The 15,827-nt window shown below is 43.4% G+C and overlaps 1 protein-coding gene across 4 annotated transcripts in view; it reads left to right on the forward strand.

Annotated features, from left to right (window-relative positions):
• The first annotated feature begins 6,255 nt into the window (after positions 1 to 6,255).
• Positions 6,256 to 15,827, forward strand: part of CAPN3 (calpain 3) — a 51,777-nt gene continuing 42,205 nt past the window's right edge. For all 4 annotated transcript variants that reach the window (XM_068549981.1, XM_068549974.1, XM_068549993.1 and 1 more), the window contains exon 1: positions 6,256 to 6,564. In XM_068549981.1, the coding sequence (XP_068406082.1) occupies positions 6,256 to 6,564 (309 nt within the window). The remainder of the gene's footprint in view (positions 6,565 to 15,827) is intronic.

Consider the following 15,827-nt stretch of genomic DNA (forward strand, 5'->3'; position numbering starts at 1 on the left):
TATAAATATAGCCCTTTTGTACAGTAGAATATTATGCAGCCATTAAAATAACAATCTATATATATCAACATAGAAGTATGTTTTTGATAAAATGTTTACTGAGTGATTTCATTTATGTAAGTTTATAATAAACAGACCAAAGCTGGGGACTTCCCTGATGGTCCAGTGGCTGAGACTCCGCGCTCCCAATGCAGGGGGCCTGGGTTCGATCCCTGCTCGGGGAACTAGATCCCACATGCTGCAACTAAGAGTTCACATGCTGCAACTAAGAGTTCACATGCTGCAACGAAGATCCCGCACGCAGCAACGAAGATCCCGCGTGCCGCAACTAAGACTTGGCGCAGCCAAATTAATTAATTAATATATTTTTTTAAAAACCAGAATTGAGGCACATCCTATACTGCTCAAAATGTGAAGGCCATGAAAAACAGGTCTGAGGAACTGTTCCAGATTAAAGGGGGACTAAAGAGATATGATAACAAATGTATGATCCTGGGTTCCATCCTGGAACTATAAGGGACATTACTGGGACAGTTGGCAAAACTTGAATAGGATCTTTTGATTACATGGTAATTTTCCTAATTTTGAGAACTGTACTATGATTACATAGAAGAATTTCCTTATTTTTAGGAAATACATACGGAAGTATTAAAGTAGCATAGCTCTGACTTACTCTCAAATGGCTCAGAAAATAATTTATGTATGTATGAGAAAAAGAGAGACAGAGAAAATTGGCAAAATGTATTAAAATGTTATAACTGAAGAATCTGCATGAAGGGTACACAGGAATTCCTTACACTATATTTTCAACTTTCCTGTAAGTTTCAAACTATTTCAAAGCAAAAAGTTTTAAAAACAAAGATGCTGAGCCATATCTTCCTAGTATCTAATAGCTGTAAAATGTTTGGTTTCGGGGCTTCCCTGGTGGCGCAGTGGTTGAGAATCTGCCTGCCAATGCAGGGGACACGGGTTCGACCCTGGTCTGGGAAGATCCCACATGCCACGGAGCAACTAGGCCCGTGAGCCACAACTACTGAGCCTGCGCATCTGGAGCCTCTGCTCCGCAGCAGGAGAGGCCGCGACGGTGAGAGGCCCGCGCACCGCGATGAAGAGTGGCCCCCGCTTGCCACAACTGGAGAAAGCACTCGCACAGAAACGAAGACCCAACACAGCCATAAATAAATTAATTAATTAATTAATTTTAAAAAAATGTTTGGTTTCTATTGTTGTAAAGGCTTATAAGCTGTAGCATGTAAAATAGGATGAAACAAACGGAGTTAAGAATGAACTCCAAGCCACTATGGAGAACAGTATGGAGGTTTCTTAAAAAAACTAAAAATGGAATTACCATATGATCTTGCAATCCCATTCCTGGGCATATATCTGGAGAAGACTGTAATTCAAAAAGATAAATGCACCTCTATGTTCATAGCAGCACTATTCACAATAGCCAAGACATGGAAGTAACCTAAGTGCCAATCAACAGATGAATGGGTAAAAGATGTGGTATACACATACAATGGAATATTACTCAGCCATAAAAAGAATGAAATAATGGGCCTTCCCTCGTGGTCCAGTGGGTAAGACTCCATGCTCCCAATGCAGGGGGCCTGGGTTCAATCACTGGTCGGTGAACTAGATCCCACATTCATGCTGCAACTAAAGAGTGCACATGCTGTAACAAAGATCCTGCATGCCGCAAGTAAGACCCAGCACAGCCAAAATAAATATTTAAAAATAAATTAAAAAATATTTTAGAGAATGAAATAATGCCACTTGCAGCAAATGGATGGACCTAGAGATTATCTTACTAAGTGAAGTCATACCGAGAAAGACAAATATCATGACATTGCTTATATGTGGAATCTAAAAAAAAATGATACAAATGAATTTATTTACAAAACAGAAACAGACTTACAGACATGGAAAACAAACTTATGGTTACCAAAGGGGAAAGTGGGGGAGAGGTAAATTAGGAGTCTGGAATTAACAGATACACATTACTATATATAAAATAAACAACAAGCGCCTACTGTATAGCACAGGGAACTATATTGAATATCTTGTAAAAATCTATAATGGGAAAGAATCTGGAGAAGTATTTGTATATCTGAATCACTTTGCTGTACACCTGAAACTAACACAACATTGTAAATCAAGTATACTTCAATTAAAATTTTTTCTAATAAAAAGAATGAACTCCAGTACAAGAAAACACCTTTATTTCTGATGCAGCAGACCTCTTCAGAGTCATCAAATCAGCTGTTCTTCACCGGAGAAATGCCGGGCCAAGCCAAGCCCCCTACTTCAGGGAACACAAATACCACCCTCGGAGCACTAGGCCAGCAGCCCCTGACCTCACACCACCCACACTATGGCAGCGCTGTATGTGCTTCTATATGTGCTTCCCCACAGAGGTCCTGTCTGACTGCAGGAGCTGACCATGGAGCTTTCAGGAGGGTATTCACACTAAGAAATAGAATGGAATACATGTTTATGGCAGGCATTTATTTAGCGCAGATGCCCTGTATAGTGGTCAGGGAAAGTCCTTCATGCATTTGGAAGGCCAGTTTTGTCACCTTCCTTCTTTTCCCAGGTCTAAATCATCCTGTGGATCCTGGCTATGGTGGACCTGGGGTGGTCAGTTCCTGACAGAAGTGATCCCAGGATGTAGGTTCCAGTTTGAACAGGTACAGGTACCAAGACATTCCCTGCCCTAGAGGCCTAGTTCCTTTTTTTTTTTTTTTTTTTTTTTAATATTTATTTATTTGGCTGCGCCGGGTCTTAGTTGCAGCATGCCGGATCTAGTTCCCTAACCAGGGATCGAACCCGGGTCCCCTGCACTGGGAGCGTGGACTCTTAGCCACTGGACCACCAGGGAAGTCCCAGCTGTTTTCATTTAAATGTACCTATAGGACTATTTATGTTCTGGGGTACAACTCACTTTCAGAACTAAGTGAATTCTAGGGTCCTGGTCCCACACATCAACATGACCAGGGCCAGTCCCAGATTGGGCCATTCTCCTAAAGGCTCCCTAGAGTGGAAAGCACAGCTCGTCACCGTGAGTTCGCCTTAAAGTTGTGCTGAGCCTTACGTCCTGGTTAACTAATACCGGCCTATCAGATTGTTGTAGCCGTAGGGAAGACCGCAGTTCTGGAGTTTGGTCTGGGTGCAGAATTCCTTCACTTTTTCACATCTTTTTCAGTATCAGTGTATCATAGTGATAGGCAGCAGAAACACAGTCAAAACACATAAATATTTGGAGTTTGATGGGTTTTAGCTCATAATTGACCATCTTACCTAAAAGCCTTCTTAGTAATAGAACTTCTATGACAATATCAAGCATTCCACTCTGCTTTTAAGATTTCCATCTACCAAACCCTCTGAATGCCCAGCATAATTCCAGGGGTTGGGGGGGGTGGGGAGTGGCACTCTAGACTAAAATAACTTCTCAGTCCAGGGGATAGAAAGCCATCAGCAACTCCACTGGAAACAGATTACCATATTAACCGCAGACCATGGGGGCCATATAACTCACATTCTAGCAGAAATAAAGGAGACATTGGCATCTGATATCAGATCTGCCTGTCTTATGACCAGCTAAAGACTGCAGTGCCACAGCAAGGCCAGCCAGAATCAGACAGCTGCTTCTTGACTGTTGTTTTCAGCACGGCTGATGGTGTTAGATTCCACTCCCATCAGAGCTAGGGGAAGGGAAGCCCTGACTATTTATATGCAAGGATCCAGAGATCTTATGCCTAATGCACATTACTGGAGTCTTAGTCATGCATTTATTCCTTCACTGGATATCAGGAGACCTGGGGTCTAGTTTGGTTCTGTAGTGAACTGGCAGAATGACCTTGACCATGTCATTTAATCTCTCTAGGCTTTGGTTTCCTCTTTTGTTCAAGAAAAGAGATAATCTCTAAAATTCTGTGAGTTTCCCATGACTTAACTGTAAGAATAGAGCAGATACCTCAAGTTTTCTCAGCTGTAAAATGGGATTAATCAAACCTGCAGGGTTGTGTACAGATTAAAAGTATTCCATGTGTATGGAAAGGAAAAAAATAGTAACTTTACTTTGGAGAAACCTGGTAGACGCCACCTTAGCCCAGTACTCAAGGGTGATATCACCAGTAACAAAATACATCAATGTCATGTACCCCCAGATCTGATTTGATGAGAAGGGTGCATAACCTCTGTGATATTCGTCCCCCAAACCATAATATCAGTCTAATCACGTGAAAAACATCAGACAAACTCAAGTTAGGGACATTCTACAACATATCTGTCAAGTACACTTCAAAAGTGCCAAGTTCAAGAGAGACAAAGACTGTGGAACTGTCAGAGATTGGAGGACACTAAGGAGATATGACAATTAAATGCAGTGCAGATCAAATTCTGTAACAGAAGGAGGAAAAAAGCACTAGCGGAAACACTGAAGAAATCAAAATCTGTCTTGTAGTTCAGTTAGTGGTATCTTACCAACATTCATTTCTGACTTTTGATCATTGTACCATGGTTATGTAAGGTGTAAACATTAAGGGAGGCTGTTGAAGGGTATTCGGGAAATCTGTGCTATCTTTGCAATGCTTTTGTATGTTTAAAATTACTTTAAAAGTTTTTAGGGGACTTTCCTGGTGGTCCAGTGGTTAAAACTCCACACTTTCAATGCAGGGGGCACGGGTTTGACCCCTGGTTGGGAAACTAAGATCCCACATGCTGCGCAGTGTGGCCAAAAAAAAAAAGTTTTTACAACTATGTGAAGTGGCTAGCTCACAGTAGGCACTTAATGAATGGTAGGTGTTCTAATTATAAGCGAATGCACTAATTCTAACGGTGTTGAATCAAAGAAATGTTGGTGGAAGACAGTGATACGCAATCATTAACTGCCTTGTTGGTGCAACAGAAGCCATTCCAGCCGCAGATATTGCATGACCTTGGCTGAAATATGTTATAAAAACGAGTTCTTTATCCTTGAAGAGGCTCTGGGAATTGAAAACGTGCAGCTGTTTGCATGCTCATCATCTGCCTTTGTTTGTGGGCTCAGGCTGGATTTCTCGCTGATAGCATGAGTTTCTACAGCTGTGCAGCTGAATAAACCTTGAGTTTGGACCTGCTAATCTGAGAGGGGGTTTTATTCACAACAATTGGTAGAGCAAAATGAATAGCACCTTGCACTCTGTGTGTTTGATACAGTATTCCCATTGTGCTATGACAAGAGGCTGATCTCCATCACACACCCATCTTCATTACCAAGGACGGAGCTAGCTTAGACAGCTGAGGAAAAGAAGCTCAGCTGTGTGGGGGCCAGAGACAGCTCCTCCCCCGGGGCGCAGATCAGCCAAGATACTTTGATTGCATTGGCAAAGCAATAAGAAGTGGAAGAAATTTCCAAGGGATAGCTAGGTCAAGTGGGCAAGAAGAGACAGGGATTTTCTCAATTGAGGACTCTGCTGAGTTGCATTTTCTACCCAGACAGTTTCACTGAACGCTGACATCAGAACATTCTAGAAGAGATGCCAAATCCAGTTGAATAATATTCTGATATCCTAGAATTTTAAAAAGTAAAAATCATGTTCTCAAAAATGCCTAGGACATTCTCCTAGAATTCAGTATCTCACATTCACCCTTGCAAGCTTTTTTCAATATTGTTCTCCATTAATTTGGTGGCTAATAGTTTGATAGTCTGGATAACTGCCAATTCAATAATGTACCTGCCATTCTTTGCTAAGTTTCAGTGTTCAACTTACTCAAATATTCCCCTTTCATTTCCTGACAACACCAGAACTTAATGGCAACACAGGAACATCCCTGGCCAGGTCCTTCTCTCTCGAGCATGCAGTCTAGCTGCACTGCTAGCCTCTCTCTTGCTCTCATACTCATGATCTTTCTTCATGTCTATTTTTGGTTTTCCTGGCTCAGGCTTCTTCGGGCCACTGAAACACAACCCTCACTTTCTTTCTCTCCCTCTGGCATGTATGCTGCTGGTAGGAGCCCCCTAAGTAAAAACTGCTACAGAAATCCTTACTCCTTCCTCAGGAAAACTGGATGGCTTCTGGATCACAGCTCAGTTTTTAACGTGAACACAAGCTGGACGACCTTCTGATGGGCTTTAAACTTTGAAGTGGATGTGGACATTTTTCTCTCCGATGACAGAATCACTACAACTTCCTCTCTGCAGTTGCTTCCTTTCCTTAAAGGTAGCTGAATCTTGTTGTCTTTAAAAACCTGTTCCTTCCAAAGTTGCCTGTCATGCTGACTGTCATTAGCGCGTCTGTGGCCCCACGGACAGGGGCTGAGCCCAGGTCTCCGGGGCCAATCCCCCAGGCAGCCCAGGGCCAGGGCACTGAGGCCGGCGGCGGAAACCCGAGTGGCATCTACTCAGCCATCATCAGCCGCAATTTTCCCATTATTGGGGTGAAAGAGAAGACATTTGAGCAGCTTCACAAGAAATGTCTAGAAAAGAAGGTTCTTTACGTGGATCCTGAGTTCCCACCGGATGAGACCTCTCTCTTTTATAGCCAGAAGTTCCCCATCCAGTTCATCTGGAAGAGACCTCCGGTGAGTAGCCGAGTGGTTGCAGCTTGGGTTTTTTTCCCTCAGAGAAGTCCTCCTGCTCCGTACCTCCCCACAGCACAGCTCTGTGGTGCGCGGGGCACTGGGCAAAGGGTCCTGGCAGTAGCCCTGCAGGGCTCTGTCCTCAGGTGAGGCAGGGCTGATTCTCACTCTCTGCTCTCTCTCTCTCTCTGAAAAAAATCTTGCTTTTTATGAAAGCCACTGGAAGTCAGTTTAATTCACCCTATAAAAGTAAATATTCCTTTCCCAGAACAAATTCCCAACTGGAATTTCCAAACAAATTCCAAAATTCCGACCTGGAGAGTAGTCCAGATCTACCCTCCTGTTTAAGTATCTTGCATCTTTATAAGATTCCTTCACTTTCTCACTGAAGGGCTAAAATCATGATGTTCTTTTAAGTTTGCCAGTAGCCATGTCTTTCTGAAATGGAGAGCCCTGGAAAGAGGAAAGTGGCAGCAAAGACTACTTTTTCATGCACAAAATGTTAGGATTAGAAGGAGAATCCCTAGGAATCATTTGAGTCCATCTACCTCACCTCACAAGTGAGGAAATAAAGGCACACCAGAGTGAAGTACATCCAGGGCACGCATGACAGCCTGGATTAAAACCCTGTTTCTTTTAGTGACTCTTCCAGCCTCTGGCTTCCATTGACAGTGGTCTACCAGGAGGAAAGTCACATTCCCCCGGCTCCCTTCTCTGATCACACCTCCGGCATGACTCTTGTCCTTAATTCAAGAAATCTTTATTGAACATCTTCTAGAGCCAGAAACCAGGCAAGCAACTGAGGAGACAGCATAAATAAGGAAAACAAAAATTCCTGCTCTCCTGGAGCCTGAAGTCTGAAGCCTAGAGTCCTGAAGGCAAGACAGGCTTTGAACGAGAGTGATGAGTTTCAGGAGACAATGTTCAGGGTGCTTCAGAAGGCAAGGAGAGCTAACCCAGGCCAGGGAGAGAAACCCTCCTGAGGAAACCATTTCATCTGAGCCCCAGTGCTATTCATGAGCTACATCAGGTTAAACTGAGGCCCAGTGCTATCCATGAGCCATGTGTTTCTTTTGTTTTGTTTTGGCCACACTGCGGCTTGTGGAATCTTAGTTCCCTGACCAGGGATTGGACCCGGCCCCTCGGCAGTGAAAGCGCGGAGTCCTAACCACTGGACCGCCAGGGAAGTCCCAAGCCATGTGTTTCCTTTTAACCTGAGATGAAATATCCAGGTTAAATACCAACAACCCTGTCCTCACCCTGTGTGTTCCACAAGGGCCCCTTTCCTTGCCTGCCGGCTCTATGCTCAGGCCCATGACTGTCCTGAGGGCCCTCAGTTTGGAAGAGAGGACTGGAAAGAACTTCATTCTCCAACCCAGTCACTGCCCTACTGCGAGGGAACTGGGACATGTCGCATCCCTGATGAAATATCTTCAATGACACTGTTCTCCCCTCCCCCCATGTTTTCAGATAAGTCCAAACTCCTTACCTGGGCTATAGGCCCTTCTCCAGCCAGCCCTGGCCTCCCTATCCATCTCTCCGTCACCCTCTCCCCTGGACCCCTACACATTCAACTGCTCTGTTGTTCTAAGTCTTCTCATACACAGCCTTTAGACCAGTCAAGATACTACTCAAAGCAATGTGTCTGAGTATTTCGTGCCTGATCTAAATGAATCGGTCCAACCGAACATGAGGATATGCGTATGAACCATCCCCTCGTGGGCAGGAAACTGCCTGTCCTTTTGGGCGATTCCAGTCATCCCCATCAAATACAAAATGTGTGTTTGATTGTGAAATGTGAGTGCATCATTCGAGTGTGAAGGTGACCACGTAAAGGGGGAATCACACTGCGTCGGGGAACTTGGCTGCTCACTCAGTTATCGGCTATGACAACCTCTGGAATAAGGCGGTGAGCAAATGCTCCCATTTTCCCCATCTGCCTTTGCCTTGTGCATTCCAGGTTATTTCTCCATACTCTCCTGCAATCACTCTTAAAATCAGGGGCAACCTAGATCCCTTTTGCTTTTGGAGGGATGGGACACAAGGGGCCAGCTGCAAGGCCTTGTGCATCTGGTACCCTCCTTCCCTTGCGAATGCAGGACCCCCAGATCTCTCCATGGAGACCCAGAAGCCCACGAGGGAATTCTCCCTTGGGAGGCAGCATCTCCCTTCTTGGTGCCTCTGCCCTTCCAGGCGAGGGCCCCTCCATAGGCAAGTTGACTCACATCCTCTTGTGGTGCAGGGCACAAGGATTCTGTGCAAGGATTCTGCACAGAAGATTCTGTGCGGTGCTAACCCTCTGAGTCAGCTCAGCTCACTAAGGCCGCCAACAACAGAGACTGGCAACGTGTTCCTGAGCCTCCCGTCTCTGGCTCTAGGCAGAGTCACCTTTCAGGAAGTTCCATCTCATTCCAGCCCCACTCTAACCTGGACCCCAGAGAAGCAGGAGTCCACCTATTTGCGAACCAGGTTAAGTTGGTTAAACTGCACTTGACGGATACAGCCTCAGTGTCTCTTGGCTCTGCCAGGAGAGGTTATAACCTATTTGGGCCTCCCATTCACAGCTGAGTTGAGGTCAAAACTGCATCACTGATGGACAAGCCATCCCCAATTTATCCCATCAGCTCTTTCCCTAGGAAATCTGTTTTCCCTTCCTCCTCTGCCCTCTAAGCTCCTGGGGCTGATAGCTGGGATTCTGCATTTTCCCTGAGCCGCTTTCTGCTCAGCTTTGTTTCCACTGGTTCTTGGGGGTTGGGGGAATTTACCATCTTTCCTTTATCTCCAGATCCAGTGCTTTATAATTTGCTGGCAATGGCTGGGCCTCCAGCCATAGGCTGCCTAACTGCCTCTTCCCCTCAGGTCCTGTCCCCATCGCTCCATCTTTTCAGAGCCCAACCCGTGCCAGTTCAGAGCTGGGTCCCAACTTTACCCACATTTCTCTGGTGTATGCCTTCCCTCTTACCTGTTATTACTATTACAACCCCATATCCAGCTGTGCTTTGCCCCATTGGTCTAACCTGGCTCTCAGCCCTGCTCTCCTGCACTCCTTGGGTCAGCTAGCTCCCTCTGCCAACACCTAGACCTGAGGAAACCTCTTTCCCAGACAGACAGCAGCCCCTTTATATTCTGAACAGGCGACTTTATTTCCTATAGTTTCCATACCTGGAAATCTCTTGAATTACACTCTTTTTAACGCTAGAGTTTAGGTAAGTTTCCCAAGTTGTAATTTATCATGAACCATCTTTCAACAAGTCTAGAAGATTTTGATGCTGGTACTAAGATCTTATCAGAGGGTATCCACGGAAGGTCATGACCACCACCCAGCTGAATGCAATTGGAGGAGGCTTTCTAATGTAAGATGCATCACAATTTCAGGGATGTTAAAATATGAGGGGGGGAAAAGTACCTTGAGAATAGACAAATAAGACCCCTTTCCCCCTTAACTTACAGTCCTGCCATCCCCTTCCTACTCCTCTTCCCAAACCATTTCTTTCTCCTCTGCTGCCTAGCAGCCTGAATCCAACCCCACCAGCTGGGCTTTGCTGCTCTCTGTCTGATGTGGTCTCCTGCCCCTTCCCAAGTCCCCACCATCCAGGCAGAGCTAACTTCTCCCTTGTCCCAAACTGTTACACCAGACAAAAATTTAAAAATAAAATAAATCACTACAGTCTTCAGGTTAGGTCTTGTTACCACTACAAAATTATCTTTGATATTTTATACATATTTATCCAGACGTGTTTATATGTGAATCCTTAGCGTGGCTGAATCGTCAGCTTTTCTCTTCAAGAGGAAAACACATAAGGAAAAAGTAGGAAGATTCTTGTAGTTATAGGAAGGGGGCTGGACATGGTTGTTTTCTAGGGGAAAAAAAAGGAAAAAAAAAAAAAAGATTTACTTACAAGAGGAAGGAGAGCTACAACAGAAACCAAAGGGGGGTGGGGGAAGCAACAGGGCAGGAGGCCACACAGGTGGGGGTCATCCCTCCCCTTGACCTGACCCTCAAAGACCTCTTTACCAATGAACTTGTGAAACGCCGGAGGCATGTAACTTTTCTCAGTAAAGGGCGGAAGTTAGTGTCTTGATTTACACAGGCCCAACTGGGCCAGCACACCGGGAAGTCAGAATGTGGAAAGCATAGGAGTGGGGAAATAGAGAAGCATAAAGACGCAAGCTGCCCGGAACCCGCTGAACTGTGGTGGGAGGGAGGAGGGTCTGACCTCTCAGAAGCTATGATGTGGGGATTCAGGATCTCCAAGGAACCATGAGCCCTCAGCTAACACCTGGGAAGCATGCTGCTTAAGAGAAGCTGACACTTGCTTTACCATTTTCATCCAAACTTCAGGTTTAAATAATCACCATCAGAACTTTTAGGAGTGTATTATACCCCACAAGAGCACCAGGAATAGATAGTATATATTATAAAGCAGTATCAAAGCTGCTATAAAAAAACTCCCTGTATCATAGACTTGAAAAATGTTTGGGAACTACTACTTTTTGCCACTCCAGGTAGATGGACTTCTTTCCTGATGTTAAGGTTTTGAAGGGAAAACGACGCCCCCATCTCCTTTATTAACCTATAGTTAGTACCTTTCTCAGTCTGAAAGTTCACCCTTATTTCTAGCCAGAACTCTTCCGGCCACAATTTTAGCACATTATATCCGGCCCTGATCCAGCAGACAGTGAAATTGAGTCAGCTGATTTCCTCTATATAGTAATTCTCCTTATTCGTGAATAATGCCATCCTTCCTTTAGTTGCTTCAGATCAAATAGTCATAAAACTTCTCAACTCTACCCGATAGGTGTGATTTTTCCAAGTCTGGAGTTGTCAATGCTATGATCCACATACAGTTGATCCTCAGGACTTGTGGATTCTGTATTTGTGAATTCACCTACTCACTGAAATTGATTTGTAACCCCGAAATCAATATCCATGGTGCCTCTTCGGTCATTTGCTGACATGTGTAGGGCAGTGAAAAATTTGAGTCTCCCTCCATGCACGTTCCCAGCTAAAGTCAGACAACGTGACCCTCTGCCTTTTAGTTTCAGCTCTCAGACTATAACCAAGTATCGTTTTCATAGTCTGTCTGGTGCCACGTTTTTTCTCTGTTTAAAATGTCCCTGATGAAGACTTCCCTGGTGGCGCAGTGGTTAAGAATCTGCCTGCCAATGCAGGGGAAACGGGTTCAAGCCCTGGTCCGGGAACATCCCACATGCCGTGGAGCAACTAAGCCCGTGTGCCACAACTACTGAGCCTGTGCTCTAGAGCCCTTGGGCCACAACTACTGAGCCCGCACGCCACACTACTGAAGCCCGCATGCCTAGAGCCCGTGCTCTGCAACAAGAGAAGCCACCGCAATGAGAAGGCCGCGCACCGCAACAAAGAGTAGCCCCCGCTTGCTGCTACTAGAGAAAGCCCACGCACAGCAACGAAGACCCAACACAGCCAAAAATAAAATGAATTAAAAAAAAAAAAAAAGTAAACATGTTAAAAAAAAAATGAAGCAAACAGGCTGAGGGCAAATAAATAAATAAATAAATAAATAAATAAATAAAATGTCCCCAACGTGTAGTGCTGGAGTGCTATTTAGTGTTCCTAAGTGCAAGAAGGCTGTGACGTGCCTTGGGGAGAAAATACATGTGTTAGATAAGCTTCATTCAGGCATGAGCTATGGTGCTGTGAGTTCAATGTTAATGAATTAATAATATATATTAAATAAGGTGTCTTTAAACAGAAACACACATAAAATAAGGTTGTGTATTGATGGTAGACTCCCAGGAATCTAATGCTGTATTTCCTCCAGGTGCAATGACTCAATATTCACTAATTGAGCATTCACAGTCACAGTGACTTTATAGAACATAACTACCATGAATAATGAGAATCAACAGTCTTCCTATGTTTTCTCTATTCCTAAGTATCACAGCTTGAGATAATACCCTATGAACAGTGTGATCAGTAGGAAACACTGCAACATATTTTAATCCATTACAGTGATTATTCTCTTTGATGTTCAAATTGTCCCATCTTCAGACAATGGGAGCCTCCTACAAGTTGCCTGTATCATTTGACATGACCCCATTCATCTTCAGTAGCTTCCTTGTTTTCTGGCCACAACAAAAAGTCTCAGGCTCATCTTGTACATTTCTTGCTCTAGATCTGGAATGAATCATTTCTTCAAGGAGGCTGGTTCCTTTTAGTCTGAACTAGAGTTAAAGAAAAGGAGTGAAATGTAGAAGACAGCTGCCCACTGACTTCCTGGGACCCAGTGCTTGGCCTTTACATCAGCACTCTGAAGTTTGAAAGTTTTCTGACAATCTGTGAGGACACCAGAGGTCTGTTGCTCTAACGACCTCTTCCACATGCCCATCACCTCTATAATTAACACCCCACCCTGGGTAACTTCCCGGCAGGGGGTCACTTGACCTGAGTTACTCAATTCCGAAAAGAAGAAATCCTAGTTTGGCACAAAATAAATTTAGTCCATTCCAGTGTGAGATGAGAGGGAGGGAGCAGAGCTACGGAAACACCACGGCTGTGTGCAGTGAGCCCTCTCTTCCTGGGCCTAGAGCCCAGTTGCTGTGCAGCTGCTTCTCTCGGGGATATTATCTTTCCAGTAAAACCAGCTGGGAGGTCTGCTTGTAATCTGTTTTAGTATCATCATCTGTCAGACAGATGTCATCAGTTTAGAAAGAAGTGGGGATCCCTGAGCTAGGCGCTAAGAGGAAGAATTGGGGGCATGGTGCAGAGTGGTTAAGACAGCTGGATTTAGAACCAAACAGACCTGGTCTGAACCTTGGCTCTGCCCCTAGCAAGTCACATAAACTTTCCAAGTTTCGAGTTTCTCTTCTATAATGCACATAGTGATATTCTCATCATATGGCTATATCTGAGTATCCATAAAATCCTAGTAGGTGCTCGAGGTAAGGTAGCAATATTAGGATAGGCAGCTGAGGACAGGAGCATAACACGGTGACGGAGTGCACAGGCTTTCAAGTCAAAGAAACTGGATTCAAATCCCAGCTCCACCTCTTACCAATGTGACCTCAGGCAAGTTACGGACCATTCCTGGGTCTCAGTTTCCTCCGACGTGAAAAGAAAATGAAAATTCCTACTTTCATAGAGTTGTTGTAAGGATTAAACGAGATACTGTACATGACTTGCTTAGCACGATCGTCAATAGCGGTGACGGTAAATGAAAGGCAAAATGAGGTACCCAGTTGAGAGCCAGCCCCCTCTCTACTCAGCAGACAATCATCACAGTGCCATCCTGGAGTGGGGGTGGGGGAGCATAAGTTTTGGCACAAGTGTGACAATTCTATAAATATCGATAACTTTTAGGACTGCCTCCCATTATATTCCGCAAGACAGCAGCTCCTCCTGAAAGTCGTGATGGAGATAGGACTCTAGACATCATGGGAGGAACAAGCTGAAATAACTCAGCAGTAGAGCGCTGAGAATGGGACGGGCAGAGACAGAAATAGCCAAGAAAGGTATGAGAAGATGCATTTCATTGATTATGAATGAGGAAGAGCATCTTTTCATAATTCATGTAGTTCTTGATTATTTGTTATCTTGCTGTCCACGAAATAGCTGTTAATGTCTTTCACTCATTTTTCTATTGAGTCATTTGTTTTTTTCAACTTGAATTATAAGCATTCTTTATGTATCCTGGATACTAATCATTTATTGTTTAGATGTGCTTTTTTTTTTCCATCTTTTGGCCGCACCACGCGGCATGTGGGATCTTAGTTCCCCAACCAGGGATCGAACCCATGCCCCCTGCGTTGGAAACCCAGAGTCTTAACCACTGGACTGCCAGGGAAGTCCAAACTTTTCCCTCTTTTAAGGGTATTTTTTTACTTAAAAAATTCTAAATTAAAAGCTCTTAATTAGAAGTTCTAAATTAATTCTTAATTTATTTTTTCCTTTATAGTTAGTGCTTTTTGTGTTCTGTTAAGAATACAAAGTAATTCCTTTTTATTATCATTTAGAAACTTTATTTTTCTGCCTTCATATTTGGGTCTATAATACATCTAGAAATGATTTTTGCATATAAGATAGGGATCACATTTTGTTTTTCCATATGGATATTCAAAGTTTCCGGCACAATTTATTAAAAAGACAATCCCTTTTACAAGGCCACTTTTTAAATAAATCAAGTATCTATCAATGCATGGTTCTGTTTCTGTGCTCTCTGTTGTTCCATTGTGTGTGTCTCTCTTTGTGCTAACACATCTTGTGCCAATAAGTCTTTTTTTTTTTATCTTGGCCGAGCCACATGGCTTGCAGGATCTTAGTTCCCCAACCAGGGATTGAACCCGGGCCACAGCAGTGAAAGCGCCGAGTCCGAGTAACCACTGGACTGCCAGGGAACTCCCTCTAAACTCTTAGTAATTCTAATAATTTGATTGTCAATCCCAAGTTATTTGTCTATGGAGTCTATGTTTCTGTATAAATAGGTCACGTGCAAATAATAATGGGGCTGCCCAGTGCATTATGCACAACTGTATTCAGCAGCCTAATTAGTGTTTTATTGCACTGGCGAAACCCTCTAGCATAATGTTAATAACTAAGGAGATAGCAGGCATCTTCCTCAGGTTTCCCATTTTAAAGGGAGTATTCTTAATGTTTCACTGTTGAATAGATTTTCTACACATTGATTTGTAGAAACAACTTATCATTAAGAAAGTTCCCCTCTATTCCTGCTTTGCTAAGAGTTTCTTTTAAAATCATAAATGGTTGTTGAACTTTAATACTTTTTCTGCATTTATTGAGAAAATCGTGATTTTCCTCCTTTAAACAGTTAATATACAAAATTACATTAATAGAGTTTTCCAGTATTGACCCCTTGCATTCTTAGAATAAAACAAACTTAGAATGTATTATCGTTTTTACATGTCACTGAATTTTGGCTTACAAATCCTTTATTTAGGTATTTGCATATATGAACATTAGTGAGATTGGCTTATTATTTCCCTTTCTGGTGCTGTCCCATTTTGGGATCAAGGTTATATTAACCTCCTAAAATGAGTGGGGAATGTTCTTTCTTCTATTCTGTGAAACAGATTGTGTAAGATGGAAGCTATATGTTTTTTAAATATTTGGTAGAATTTTGCCAGTGTTTTCTCTAAGGGAAGATTTTATCTATTAATGAAAATACAGCCTCTTCAATAATAATGGGATCATTTGAAATTGTTTTTCTTCTTGAGTCAATGGTAATATTTATTCTTCTAGGAATTTTTAGTAACCATTTTATCTCTTTAAG

This window comes from Eschrichtius robustus, chromosome 1 (assembly GCF_028021215.1).
Source record: "Eschrichtius robustus isolate mEscRob2 chromosome 1, mEscRob2.pri, whole genome shotgun sequence".
Classification (NCBI taxonomy): domain Eukaryota; kingdom Metazoa; phylum Chordata; class Mammalia; order Artiodactyla; family Eschrichtiidae; genus Eschrichtius; species Eschrichtius robustus.